Raw genomic sequence first — 13,889 nt, forward strand, 5'->3', positions numbered from 1 at the left:
TTGATTTGGTGAAGTCACCTTTTTAATACTGGTCTATGTTTACAGATCCCTCTTCATATTTGATCATGTGACGAAATGGGAATTGTTATGAAACCATGGTACACACACAAAAGGATCCTCAACCTTTTAACCACAGTGCGTCTCCACCCAAAGCAGGAATGCAGTACAGCTGGTTCACACGCTATTATATGGTCCCGCTCGGCTCTACTAAATAGACACAAACATGGATACAAAAATTGAGCTCTTTGGCTTTGGACTTGCTAGTGCAGGCTGGTTTTGCACTATTCTCACAAGGTTTTTGCCCATGTGGAACGTAAGCGGAACGGCAGACAACACAACCACGACACTTCCATTATACTGGGATGGAGTTTGGCTAAACTGGCAGCATCACAGCACTGGCAGCTTGCACTGCACTTTCTATCAGTCTCTCCTGTCTCTAACCGAGCATTTCAACACCTGGAAAATCCTCCTCGTCGTGTCTATAGGAATTGGATTCCTCGCCATTGCGGCTTACCCAGTAGGGTGGATAAGATATCCGAAGAACATGCTGTTTAAAGTGGCTTCTGGGCCGGGGTTTGTAATAGGTGGACTGGTGTTAATAGTGGTGCTGTCATGGGCTACACATTTAACAAAGGGTGATTTGGACATAAGTGTTTCCCTGACACAAGAATGTGCAGCAGGGATTTACACTGGCTGGGTGGGTACAGGACTGCTTTTGGTGGGTGGTGGAGTGCTAAGCGTTATTTGCTGTAAAGAAGTCCGGAAGCAAAGAAAGGAAAGGAGACCGGCGCAAACTTTAGAGCTTGGGGTACAGGATCCCCTCAACACCATAAACAGTAGTTCATTTATACAAACCCCTCTTCATACATAATTTCATTTATGGATTGATTCAAGTAAATCTGATAAAGTCTATCTGATAATGCTTCTATTGAAGTTATTGAGACATTTTTGTTTATAGATGTTTTTCATTCTTGGACAAACACAGAAGAACTTTTGTTCTCACTCCTGATTTAGGGTTTTGTATTTGCCAGGTTTACGTCTTTTTTCTTATTGGCATCTTTACAAATACTTTATAGTTATTGATATATCAGCCAATATTTGGCTTTTAGTGATATGCCTGTTGGCAAGTAGCACAAACTTCATCTTGTAGTCCACATTATTGTATACACATTGTGTAAAATGCAGTGTTCTTTTAAAGTTTGCAATTTTAGGACCATTTTACTTCTTAATCCTAAACTGTATTGTATATATTATACATTGTTTTGTGTGCCTGCTTACTAAATATTGGCATGGGCAATTATTTATAAATAATGGGTCAAATTCTTCAAATACTTCAACAAAACTTCAAATATTAAAATTCAAATACTTGAATTAAAATCACAACTAAGAGTAGGTAGTAGTTTTGTTTTATTTGCACAACATTTTTTAAATAAAAATGGCCAAACAAATATATTTGCTGAAATATATTTTGGAGTATGTTTTCAAAAATAAAGTTTTCACCAATACATTTTTGGCCACTATTGAAATATTTTAATATTTCCCTCATATATTTCAAACCAAGGAAATATATCCATCTCGCATTAGAAGAAAAATTTTGGTTGTGTTACAAAACTTTAAATATTTAAAATATATTTTGGCTAAGAAAACATTTTTTTTTTGCCATATGGGTTGTAAAATCAAAAATGTATTTGTTGCCCCTGAAATACATTTTGAATTACATATTAGTAAATTAAGGTTAAAAGTAAATATATTTCATATTAAAAAATATATTTAATTAAGCTTTACTTCCTACAAAATGTATTTAGCATATATTTAAAACTTGGCCAGAGAAATGTATTGTTTGCTGTATGGGTAAAGCCGGTAAATAATGCTCAAAGCGCAGTTGTTAGAGCATGCATTAGCAAGAAAAGGTCAGAGTTTTTCTAAGACATTGTTGCTTCGAAGAAACTTTAGTACATGTTCTAACTCACGGAGAAATACTTTTGACGGTACATAACATCTTAACAATTGCCCTTATGGCAGGTATAACTGACTTCTCTACAAAGAAAAAAGTGAAATAAAATTCATATTTTCCAAAGCATGTTTGTCTTGTCTTTAATTCAAAAATAATGAAAAATTGTGATGTACACTTCTGTCTCATGCTGCTTTGTCACTATATTGGCACAGGTGCACAGACTGAGGATCAGGCTGCACATCCAATACAAGGCTCCTCTATTTTCCAAGTTGTGCATAATGTGACTGGACATAATGTCACAGGACAAGTTTGATGCAACCCTCAGACTTTTCAGACACTGAGATCTTCTCTTTATTTGCACAAAAGTCATTTCATTGCATGCCCTTGTCTAAGCTAGAGCTGCATTGTAATGGGTCCCCAAGCTGGATCCTGTTGTAATAACCTGTATAATGGAAAAATGCAGTTATTTTAGGCCCAACATAAGTATGTTATTAATTATGTAATACAGTAAGCCCGACAGTAAGCATGTTCCCTTACCATAGTCATATAATGAAAATGTATTATTATATAACCCTGAAAATGTATTAGTCATGATACTGACCATTAGACTTGTGTGTTGATGTGGCCCATTGAGTCCCAGACCATATAAAATCTATTAATTAACACATTATTAATCTGAAATATTAAAAATCTTCACAGTACCTTACCTGCACATTTATACTGTGAACACCCTTTCAGTAAACACAATCCCCTTCATTGGGGCCTGGTGGGGGCATGTGTGCGGTCTATAGCACAAATCATGTTAAGGAAGCCTGGGTGACACTTATTGATATGTTCATACATGCATGATCTTCAATAGCAATTATAAAGTAGGCTACATGCAATAGCAAATACGGGGTCTTAAAGGAATAGTCTACCCTTTTGCCATATTAAACTATGTTATTACCTCAACCTAGACGAATTAATACATACCTATCTTTTTTCAATGCGTGCACTGTACAGCGCGTTGTGAATGTGTAGCATTTAGCCTAGCCCCATTCATTCCTATGGTACAAAAAAAGTTTTATTTTGTGGCACCATACTTACTGGTATAACTCCTCATGTAACAGTCTTTAAATAGGGAAAAGTTTGGTACCATAGGAATGAAAGGGTCTAGGCTAAATGCTAACACATTCACGATGCTCTGTACAGTGCAAGCATTGAAAAAAGATAGATATGTATTAATTTGTCTAAAATGAGGTAATAACATAGTTTAATATGGCAATAGGGTAGACTATTCCTTTAAGTGTCTTAGAAAGACTACAGAAGCCTCACAAAACATTTTGAGTGCCAGGTAAACTAAGTTTTCCAAAAATGTTCACTAAATTCTCTGCATCCCTGATAAAGTAAAGGAAATTGCCACTCGCAAAGAATCTCAGGGCAATGCACATAGTTTATGCTGCTGTTAAAGCTTGACCTCAGTATGCTACACTAAACAAACTTGTCTATTCAACAATATGCAATGAAATCGTCAGTCATCAAATCATCAGCAATCAAATTCAGCTGCAAAAGTGTCATCATTTAAAACTAGCAATCAATATTGTTCAGTAATGTCTGCACTGCTTGATGCCATCCAAAGGACAACATCCAAGCCTAAGCCGAAACCCAATTGTATGCGTGACCGAAAGAGGATATTGTCTTATTGAAAGCTCACGCTACAGGAATGTAAGACTAACTGAAGTGCTGTGGCGCTCACACTACACAACAAGGTTCGTGTCGTCTGTCATTTTTAACGTGGTTGTGTGCATGCCACACAACACACCGCTTATGAGGCGCACAAACTGAAAGACCAAGGGTGAAGAGGCAGTCACGACCAATGGACAACAACGTTTCCTCAGAAATTCACGCGAGAACTTGATCGCTCTTTCTCCGTTTATACCGTCGGCATCCGTGATCGGCTGGACCCACTACAGGATCCACTGGCAAGAATATCAAACAGGTCTGAGAAAATAGCAGCATCTGTGACTGCTCGAGATGTGCCCGGATCACATCGATGGTCTGCTCAAAAACAACAAGCATCAGCATCTGCAACGAGCACAGACTCGCCTGCGAGCAAGAGGTTTTGCAGCGGACCTTAATTATTTTGCCTGCTATGGAAAACTCCAGCCAGAAGCCACGTAGCCTGAGCTTGCCTTTAGCTGTGCAACAGGCAAGGCATCTGTTTGTGCTGTTCCTTCAAGAAGGGAACGCCTTGCGATCAGCCAGCAAACGATACAGCTTCAGGCCCGGCTAGCTCAGTCCTTAGAGCATGAGACTCTTAATCTCAGGGACGTGGGTTCGAGCCCCACGTTGGGCGTGTTAGCTACTTTTCCTCGTTGGAGCTTAACATTGCAGCCCCAGGCCACGGACCTTGAAGAAAATTCTGACCGAGGCGTCCCTTTGCATTTCTGTGGCAAATGTTGGTTCCCAGGAAATAAGCGCTCCTATGTACAGAGTTAAGACTCCATTCTTCGCGTTATCCTTGTTGCTCGCTGTCAAACAGCCGTCCACCCCCTCCCACACTGCTCTCTCACCCGTCTCTGTGGCGCAATCGGTCAGCGCGTTCGGCTGTTAACCGAAAGGTTGGTGGTTCGAGCCCACCCAGGGACGTTGGAAGCTTTTCAGTGCCCAGGAGAGCACCACAGCCTCGTGTCATTGTTGAAGCCGTTGAGGCGACCAGGCTGTCGGTGACTGAAAGACCAGAATGTCTTCTCTTCCGGTTGTTCCACTGCACCCAGTTTTTGTAGGATTTATTAGCAGAACTGTCTGATAAGAGTCTTAGAGCTCGATGACCTGGAAGAGCAAACAGTTTGAAGACAAACCTTTGTGCCATCCAAAGGACAACATCCAAGCCTACGCCGAAACCCCAATTGCGTGCATGACCGAAAGAGGATATTGTCTTATCGAGAGCTCACGCTGCAGGAATGGAAGACTAACTGAAGTGCTGTGGCGCTCACACTACACAACAAGGTTTGTGTGTCGCCTGTCATTTTTAACGTGGTTGTGCGCATGCCACACAACACACCGCTTACGAGGCGCACAAACTGAAAGACCAACGGTGAAGTGGCAGTCACGACCAATGGACAAAAACGTTTCCTCGTAAATTCACGCGAGAACTTGATCGCTCTTTCTCCGTTTATACCGTCAGCACCCTTGATCGGCTGGACCCACTACAAGATCCACTGGCAAGAATATCAAACAGGTCTGAGAAAAAAGCAGCATCTGTGACTGCTCGAGATGTGCCCGGATCACATCGATGTCCTGCTCAAAAACAACAAGCATCAACATCTGCAACGAGCACAGACTCGCCAGCGAGCAAGAGGTTTTGCAGCGGACCTTAATTATTCTGCCTGCTATGGAAAATTCCAGCCAGAAGCCTCATAGCCTGAGCTTGCCTTTACCCGTGCAACAGGCAAAGCATCTGTTTGTGCTGTTCCTTCAAGAAGGGAACGCCTTGCCATCAGCCAACAAACGACACAGTGTCAGGCCCGGCTAGCTCAGTCGGTAGAGCATGAGACTCTTAATCTCAGGGTCGTGGGTTCGAGCCCCACGTTGGGCGTGTTAGCTGCTTTTCCACGTTGGGCGTGTTAGCTGCTTTTCCTCGTTGGAGCTTAACATTGCAGCCCCAGGCCACGGGACCTTGAAGAAAATCCTGACCGAGGCGTCCCTTTGCATTTCTGTGGCAAATGTTGGTTCCCAGGGAAATAAGCGCTCCTATGTACACAGTCAAGACTCCATTCTTCGCGTTATCCTTGTTGATCGCTGTCAAACAGCCCTCTGATCCGTCCACCGCCCTCCCACACCGCTCTCTCACCCGTCTCTGTGGCGCAAACGGTCAGCGCGTTCGGCTGTTAACTGAAAGGTTGGTGGTTCGAGCCCACCCAGGGACGCTGGAAGCTTTTCAGTGCCCAGGAGAGCACCACAGCCTCGTGTCATTGTTGTAGCCGTTGAGGCGACCACGCTGTCGGTGACTGAAAGACCAGACTGGCTTCTCTTCCGGTTGTTCCACTGCACCCAGTTTTTGTAGGATTTATTTGCAGAACTTTCTGATCAGAGTCTTAGAGCTCGATGACCTGGAAGAGCAAAACAGTTTGAAGACAAACCTTTGTGCCATCCAAAGGACAATATCCAAGCCTACGCCGAAACCCCAATTGCGTGCGTGACCGAAAGAGGATATTGTCTTATCGAGAGCTCACGCTGCAGGAATGGAAGACTAACTGAAGTGCTGTGGCGCTCACACTACACAACAAGGTTCGTGTGTCGCCTGTCATTTTTAACGTGGTTGTGCGCATGCCACACAACACACCGCTTACGAGGCGCACAAACTGAAAGACCAACGGTGAAGTGGCAGTCACGACCAATGGACAAAAACGTTTCCTCGTAAATTCACACGAGAACTTGATCGCTCTTTCTCCGTTTATACCGTCAGCACCCTTGATCGGCTGGACCCACTACAAGATCAACTGGCAAGAATATCAAACAGGTCTGAGAAAATAGCAGCATCTGTGACTGCTCGAGATGTGCCCGGATCACATCGATGGTCTGCTCAAAAACAACAAGCATCAGCATCTGCAACGAGCACAGACTCGCCTGCGAGCAAGAGGTTTTGCAGCGGACCTTAATTATTCTGCCTGCTATGGAAAATTCCAGCCAGAAGCCACATAGCCTGAGCTTGCCTTTACCCGTGCAACAGGCAAGGCATCTGTTTGTGCTGTTCCTTCAAGAAGGGAACGATCAGCCAGCAAACGACACAGCGTCAGGCCCGGCTAGCTCAGTCGGAAGAGCATGAGACTCTTAATCTCAGGGTCGTGGGTTCGAGCCCCACGTTGGGCGTGTTAGCTGCTTTTCCTCGTTGGAGCTTAACATTGCAGCCCCAGGCCATGGGACCTTGAAGAAAATCCTGACCGAGGCGTCCCTTTGCATTTCTGTGGCAAATGTTGGTTCCCAGGAAATAAGCGCTCCTATGTACAGTGTTAAGACTCCATTCTTCGCGTTATCCTTGTTGCTCGCTGTCAAACAGCCCTCTGATCCGTCCACCGCCCTCCCACACCGCTCTCTCACCCGTCTCTGTGGCGCAATCGGTCAGCGCGTTCGGCTGTTAACCGAAAGGTTGGTGGTTCGAGCCCACCCAGGGACGCTGGAAGCTTTTCAGTGCCCCGGAGAGCACCACAACCTCGTGTCATTGTTGTAGCCGTTGAGGCGACCACGCTGTCGGTGACTGAAAGAACAGAAAGTCTTCTCTTTCGGTTGATCCACTGCACCCAGTTTTTGTAGGATTTATTTGCAGAACTGTCTGATCAGAGTCTTAGAGCTCGATGACCTGGAAGAGCAAAACAGTTTGAAGATAAACCTTTGTGCCATCCAAAGGACAACATCCAAGCCTACGCCGAAACCCCAATTGCGTGCGTGACCGAAAAAGGATATTGTCTTATCGAGAGCTCACGCTGCAGGAATGGAAGACTAACTGAAGTGCTGTGGCGCTCACACTACACAACAAGGTTCGTGTGTCGCCTGTCATTTTTAATGTGGTTGTGCGCATGCCACACAACACACCGCTTACGAGGCGCACAAACTGAAAGACCAACGGTGAAGTGGCAGTCACGACCAATGGACAAAAACGTTTCCTCGTAAATTCACGCGAGAACTTGATCGCTCTTTTTCCATTTATACCGTCGGCACCCTTGATCGGCTGTACCCTCTACAAGATCCACTGGCAAGAATATCAAACAAGTCTGAGAAAAAAGCAGCATCTGTGACTGCTCGAGATGTGCCCGGATCACATCGATGGTCTGCTCAAAAACAACAAGCATCAGCATCTGCAACGAGCACAGACTCGCCTGCGAGTAAGAGGTTTTGCAGCGGACCTTAATTATTTTGCCTGCTATGGAAAACTCCAGCCAGAAGCCACGGAGCCTGAGCTTGCCTTTAGCTGTGCAACAGGCAAGGCATCTGTTTGTGCTGTTTCTTCAAGAGGAGAATGCCTTGTGATCAGCCAGCAAACGAGACAGCGTCAGGCCCGGCTAACTCAGTCGGTAGAGCATGAGACTCTTAATCTCAGGGTCGTGGGTTCGAGCCCCACGTTGGGTGTGTTAGCTGCTTTTCCTCGTTGGAGCTTAACATTGCAGCCCCAGGCCACGGGACCTTGAAGAAAATCCTGACCGAGGCGTCCCTTTGCATTTCTGTGGCAAATGTTGGTTCCCAGGAAATAAGCGCTCCTATGTACAGAGTTAAGACTCCATTCTTCGCGTTATCCTTGTTTCTCGCTGTCAAACAGCCCTCTGATCCGTCCACCGCCCTCCAACACCGCTCTCTCACCCGTCTCTGTGGTGCAATCGGTCAGCGCGTTCGGCTGTTAACCGAAAGGTTGGTGGTTCGAGCCCACCCAGGGACGCTGGAAGCTTTTCAGTGCCCAGGAGAGCACCACAGCCTCGTGTCATTGTTGTAGCCGTTGAGGCGACCACGCTGTCAGTGGCTGAAAGACCAGAATGTCTTCTCTTCCGTTTGTTCCACTGCACCCAGTTTTTGTAGGATTTATTTGCAGAACTGTCTGATCAGAGTCTTAGAGCTCGATGACCTGGAAGAGCAAAACAGTTTGAAGACAAACCTTTGTGCCATCCAAAGGACAACATCCAAGCCTACGCCGAAACCCCAATTGCGTGTGTGACCGAAAGAGGATATTGTCTTATCGAGAGCTCACGCTGCAGGAATGGAAGACTAACTGAAGTGCTGTGGCGCTCACACTACACAACAAGGTTCGTGTGTCGCCTGTCATTTTTAACGTGGTTGTGCGCATGCCACACAACACACCGCTTACGAGGCGCACAAACTGAAAGACCAACGGTGAAGTGGCAGTCATGACCAATGGACAAAAACGTTTCCTCGTAAATTCACGCGAGAACTTGATCGCTCTTTCTCCGTTTATACCGTCGGCACCCTTGATCGGCTGGACCCACTACAAGATCCACTGGCAAGAATATCAAACAGGTCTGAGAAAAAAGCAGCATCTGTGACTGCTCGAGATGTGCCCGGAACACATCGATGGTCTGCTCAAAAACAACAAGCATCAGCATCTGCAACGAGCACAGACTCGCCAGCGAGCAAGAGGTTTTGCAGCGGACCTTAATTATTCTGCCTGCTATGGAAAATTCCAGCCAGAAGCCACATAGCCTGAGCTTGCCTTTACCCGTGCAACAGGCAAGGCATCTGTTTGTGCTGTTCCTTCAAGAAGGGAACGCCTTGCGATCAGCCAGCAAACGACACAGCTTCAGGCCCGGCTAGCTCAGTCCTTAGAGCATGAGACTCTTAATCTCAGGGTCGTGGGTTCGAGCCCCACGTTGGGCGTGTTAGCTGCTTTTCCTCGTTGGAGCTTAACATTGCAGCCCCAGGCCACGGGACCTTGAAAAAAATCCTGACCGAGGCGTCCCTTAGCATTTCTGTGGCAAATGTTGGTTCCCAGGAAATAAGCGCTCCTATGTACACAGTTAAGACTCCATTCTTCGCGTTATCCTTGTTGCTCGCTGTCAAACAGCCCTCTGATCCGTCCACCGCCCTCCCACACCGCTCTCTCACCCGTCTCTGTGGCGCAATCGGTCAGCGCGTTCGGCTGTTAACCGAAAGGTTGGTGGTTCGAGCCCACCCAGGGACGCTGGAAGCTTTTCAGTGCCCCAGAGAGCACCACAGCCTCGTGTCATTGTTGTAGCCGTTGAGGCGACCACGCTGTCGGTGACTTAAAGACCAGACTGGCTTCTCTTCCGGTTGTTCCACTGCACCCAGTTTTTGTAGGATTTATTTGCAGAACTTTCTGATCAGAGTCTTAGAGCTCGATGACCTGGAAGAGCAAAACAGTTTGAAGACAAACCTTTGTGCCATCCAAAGGACAACATCCAAGCCTACGCCGAAACCCCAATTGCGTGCGTGACCGAAAAAGGATATTGTCTTATCGAGAGCTCACGCTGCAGGAATGGAAGACTAACTGAAGTGCTGTGGCGCTCACACTACACAACAAGGTTCGTGTGTCACCTGTCATTTTTAATGTGGTTGTGCGCATGCCACACAACACACCGCTTACGAGGCGCACAAACTAAAAGACCAACGGTGAAGTGGCAGTCACGACCAATGGACAAAAACGTTTCCTCGTAAATTCACGCGAGAACTTGATCGCTCTTTTTCCATTTATACCGTCGGCACCCTTGATCGGCTGTACCCTCTACAAGATCCACTGGCAAGAATATCAAACAAGTCTGAGAAAAAAGCAGCATCTGTGACTGCTCGAGATGTGCCCGGATCACATCGATGGTCTGCTCAAAAACAACAAGCATCAGCATCTGCAACGAGCACAGACTCGCCTGCGAGTAAGAGGTTTTGCAGCGGACCTTAATTATTTTGCCTGCTATGGAAAACTCCAGCCAGAAGCCACGTAGCCTGAGCTTGCCTTTAGCTGTGCAACAGGCAAGGCATCTGTTTGTGCTGTTTCTTCAAGAGGAGAATGCCTTGTGATCAGCCAGCAAACGAGACAGCGTCAGGCCCGGCTAACTCAGTCGGTAGAGCATGAGACTCTTAATCTCAGGGTCGTGGGTTCGAGCCCCACGTTGGGTGTGTTAGCTGCTTTTCCTCGTTGGAGCTTAACATTGCAGCCCCAGGCCACGGGACCTTGAAGAAAATCCTGACCGAGGCGTCCCTTTGCATTTCTGTGGCAAATGTTGGTTCCCAGGAAATAAGCGCTCCTATGTACAGAGTTAAGACTCCATTCTTCGCGTTATCCTTGTTTCTCGCTGTCAAACAGCCCTCTGATCCGTCCACCGCCCTCCAACACCGCTCTCTCACCCGTCTCTGTGGTGCAATCGGTCAGCGCGTTCGGCTGTTAACCGAAAGGTTGGTGGTTCGAGCCCACCCAGGGACGCTGGAAGCTTTTCAGTGCCCAGGAGAGCACCACAGCCTCGTGTCATTGTTGTAGCCGTTGAGGCGACCACGCTGTCAGTGGCTGAAAGACCAGAATGTCTTCTCTTCCGTTTGTTCCACTGCACCCAGTTTTTGTAGGATTTATTTGCAGAACTGTCTGATCAGAGTCTTAGAGCTCGATGACCTGGAAGAGCAAAACAGTTTGAAGACAAACCTTTGTGCCATCCAAAGGACAACATCCAAGCCTACGCCGAAACCCCAATTGCGTGTGTGACCGAAAGAGGATATTGTCTTATCGAGAGCTCACGCTGCAGGAATGGAAGACTAACTGAAGTGCTGTGGCGCTCACACTACACAACAAGGTTCGTGTGTCGCCTGTCATTTTTAACGTGGTTGTGCGCATGCCACACAACACACCGCTTACGAGGCGCACAAACTGAAAGACCAACGGTGAAGTGGCAGTCATGACCAATGGACAAAAACGTTTCCTCGTAAATTCACGCGAGAACTTGATCGCTCTTTCTCCGTTTATACCGTCGGCACCCTTGATCGGCTGGACCCACTACAAGATCCACTGGCAAGAATATCAAACAGGTCTGAGAAAAAAGCAGCATCTGTGACTGCTCGAGATGTGCCCGGAACACATCGATGGTCTGCTCAAAAACAACAAGCATCAGCATCTGCAACGAGCACAGACTCGCCAGCGAGCAAGAGGTTTTGCAGCGGACCTTAATTATTCTGCCTGCTATGGAAAATTCCAGCCAGAAGCCACATAGCCTGAGCTTGCCTTTACCCGTGCAACAGGCAAGGCATCTGTTTGTGCTGTTCCTTCAAGAAGGGAACGCCTTGCGATCAGCCAGCAAACGACACAGCTTCAGGCCCGGCTAGCTCAGTCCTTAGAGCATGAGACTCTTAATCTCAGGGTCGTGGGTTCGAGCCCCACGTTGGGCGTGTTAGCTGCTTTTCCTCGTTGGAGCTTAACATTGCAGCCCCAGGCCACGGGACCTTGAAAAAAATCCTGACCGAGGCGTCCCTTAGCATTTCTGTGGCAAATGTTGGTTCCCAGGAAATAAGCGCTCCTATGTACACAGTTAAGACTCCATTCTTCGCGTTATCCTTGTTGCTCGCTGTCAAACAGCCCTCTGATCCGTCCACCGCCCTCCCACACCGCTCTCTCACCCGTCTCTGTGGCGCAATCGGTCAGCGCGTTCGGCTGTTAACCGAAAGGTTGGTGGTTCGAGCCCACCCAGGGACGCAGGAAGCTTTTCAGTGCCCCAGAGAGCATCACAGCCTCATGTCATTGTTGTAGCCGTTGAGGCGACCACGCTGTCGGTGACTGAAAGACCAGAATGTCTTCTCTTCCGGTTGTTCCACTGCACCCAGATTTTGTAGGATTTATTTGCAGAACTTTCTGATCAGAGTCTTAGAGCTCGATGACCTGGAAGAGCAAAACAGTTTGAAGACAAACCTTTGTGCCATCCAAAGGACAACATCCAAGCCTACGCCGAAACCCCAATTGCGTGCGTGACCGAAAGAGGATATTGTCTTATCGAGAGCTCACGCTGCAGGAATGGAAGACTAACTGAAGTGCTGTGGCGCTCACACTACACAACAAGGTTCGTGTGTCGCCTGTCATTTTTAACGTGGTTGTGCGCATGCCACAAAACACACCGCTTACGAGGCGCACAAACTGAAAGACCAACGGTGAAGTGGCAGTCACGACCAATGGACAAAAACTTTTCCTCGTAAATTCACGTGAGTATTTGATCGCTCTTTCTCCGTTTATACCGTTGGCACCTGTGATCGGCTGGACCCACTACAAGATCCACTGGCAAGAATATCAAACAGGTTTGAGAAAAAAGCACCATCTGTGACTGCTCGAGATGTGCCCGGATCACATTGATGGTCTGCTCAAAAACAACAAGCATCAGCATCTGCAACGAGCACAGACTCGCCAGCGAGCAAGAGGTTTTGCAGCGGACCTTAATTATTCTGCCTGCTATGGAAAATTCCAGGCAACAGGCAAAGCATCTGTTTGTGCTGTTCCTTCAAGAAGGGAACGCCTTGCCATCAGCCAACAAACGACACAGCGTCAGGCCCGGCTAGCTCAGTTGGTAGAGCATGAGACTCTTAATCTCAGGGTCGTGGGTTCGAGCCCCACGTTGGGCGTGTTAGCTGCTTTTCCACGTTGTGCGTGTTAGCTGCTTTTCCTCGTTGGAGCTTAACATTGCAGCCCCAGGCCACGGGACCTTGAAGAAAATCCTGACCGAGGCGTCCCTTTGCATTTCTGTGGCAAATGTTGGTTCCCAGGGAAATAAGCGCTCCTATGTACACAGTTAAGACTCCATTCTTCGCGTTATCCTTGTTGCTCGCTGTCAAACAGCCCTCTGATCTGTCCACCGCCCTCCCTTCTCTCACCCGTCTCTGTGGCGCAATCGGTCAGCGCGTTCGGCTGTTAACCGAAAGGTTGGTGGTTCGAGCCCACCCAGGGACGTTGGAAGCTTTTCAGTGCCCAGGAGAGCACCACAGCCTCGTGTCATTGTTGTAGCCGTTGAGGCGACCACGCTGTCGGTGACTTAAAGACCAGACTGGCTTCTCTTCTGGTTGTTCCACTGCACCCAGTTTTTGTAGGATTTATTTGCAGAACTTTCTGATCAGAGTCTTAGAGCTCGATGACCTGGAAGAGCAAAACAGTTTGAAGACAAACCTTTGTGCCATCCGAAGGACAACATCCAAGCCTACGCCGAAACCCCAATTGCGTGCGTGACCGAAAGAGGATATTGTCTTATCGAGAGCTCACGCTGCAGGAATGGAAGACTAACTGAAGTGCTGTGGCGCTCACACTACACAACAAGGTTCGTGTGTCGCCTGTCATTTTTAACGTGGTTGTGCGCATGCCACACAACACACCGCTTACGAGGCGCACAAACTGAAAGACCAACGGTGAAGTGGCAGTCACGACCAATGGACAAAAACTTTTCCTCGTAAATTCACGCGAGTATTTGATCGCTCTTTCTCC

General features: G+C 47.2%; 1 protein-coding gene and 11 non-coding genes across 12 annotated transcripts; all 12 read left to right on the top strand.

The window, feature by feature from the left end:
- The first annotated feature begins 142 nt into the window (after window positions 1-142).
- Window positions 143-2,044, top strand: LOC135770553 (claudin-4-like). Its single transcript, XM_065280209.1, has one exon. The coding sequence runs from the start codon at window positions 224-226 to the stop codon at window positions 869-871; it is 648 nt and encodes a 215-aa protein (XP_065136281.1). The 5' UTR covers window positions 143-223; the 3' UTR covers window positions 872-2,044.
- A 2,464-nt stretch (window positions 2,045-4,508) lies between these two features.
- trnan-guu (transfer RNA asparagine (anticodon GUU)) lies at window positions 4,509-4,582 on the top strand. Its single transcript has one exon. It is a non-coding gene; the product is annotated as a tRNA-Asn (tRNA).
- Window positions 4,583-5,458: 876 nt separating this feature from the next.
- On the top strand, window positions 5,459-5,531 carry trnak-cuu (transfer RNA lysine (anticodon CUU)). Its single transcript has one exon. It is a non-coding gene; the product is annotated as a tRNA-Lys (tRNA).
- Window positions 5,532-5,788: 257 nt separating this feature from the next.
- trnan-guu (transfer RNA asparagine (anticodon GUU)) lies at window positions 5,789-5,862 on the top strand. The gene has a single exon. It is a non-coding gene; the product is annotated as a tRNA-Asn (tRNA).
- Window positions 5,863-6,732: 870 nt separating this feature from the next.
- trnak-cuu (transfer RNA lysine (anticodon CUU)) lies at window positions 6,733-6,805 on the top strand. The gene has a single exon. It is a non-coding gene; the product is annotated as a tRNA-Lys (tRNA).
- Window positions 6,806-7,035: 230 nt separating this feature from the next.
- On the top strand, window positions 7,036-7,109 carry trnan-guu (transfer RNA asparagine (anticodon GUU)). Its single transcript has one exon. It is a non-coding gene; the product is annotated as a tRNA-Asn (tRNA).
- A 1,180-nt stretch (window positions 7,110-8,289) lies between these two features.
- Window positions 8,290-8,363, top strand: trnan-guu (transfer RNA asparagine (anticodon GUU)). The gene has a single exon. It is a non-coding gene; the product is annotated as a tRNA-Asn (tRNA).
- A 1,180-nt stretch (window positions 8,364-9,543) lies between these two features.
- trnan-guu (transfer RNA asparagine (anticodon GUU)) lies at window positions 9,544-9,617 on the top strand. The gene has a single exon. It is a non-coding gene; the product is annotated as a tRNA-Asn (tRNA).
- Window positions 9,618-10,797: 1,180 nt separating this feature from the next.
- Window positions 10,798-10,871, top strand: trnan-guu (transfer RNA asparagine (anticodon GUU)). Its single transcript has one exon. It is a non-coding gene; the product is annotated as a tRNA-Asn (tRNA).
- Window positions 10,872-12,051: 1,180 nt separating this feature from the next.
- Window positions 12,052-12,125, top strand: trnan-guu (transfer RNA asparagine (anticodon GUU)). The gene has a single exon. It is a non-coding gene; the product is annotated as a tRNA-Asn (tRNA).
- An 841-nt stretch (window positions 12,126-12,966) lies between these two features.
- On the top strand, window positions 12,967-13,039 carry trnak-cuu (transfer RNA lysine (anticodon CUU)). The gene has a single exon. It is a non-coding gene; the product is annotated as a tRNA-Lys (tRNA).
- A 251-nt stretch (window positions 13,040-13,290) lies between these two features.
- trnan-guu (transfer RNA asparagine (anticodon GUU)) lies at window positions 13,291-13,364 on the top strand. Its single transcript has one exon. It is a non-coding gene; the product is annotated as a tRNA-Asn (tRNA).
- The last annotated feature ends 525 nt before the right edge of the window (window positions 13,365-13,889 follow it).

The sequence above is a fragment of the Paramisgurnus dabryanus genome, chromosome 8, assembly GCF_030506205.2.
Source record: "Paramisgurnus dabryanus chromosome 8, PD_genome_1.1, whole genome shotgun sequence".
NCBI lineage: Eukaryota > Metazoa > Chordata > Actinopteri > Cypriniformes > Cobitidae > Paramisgurnus > Paramisgurnus dabryanus.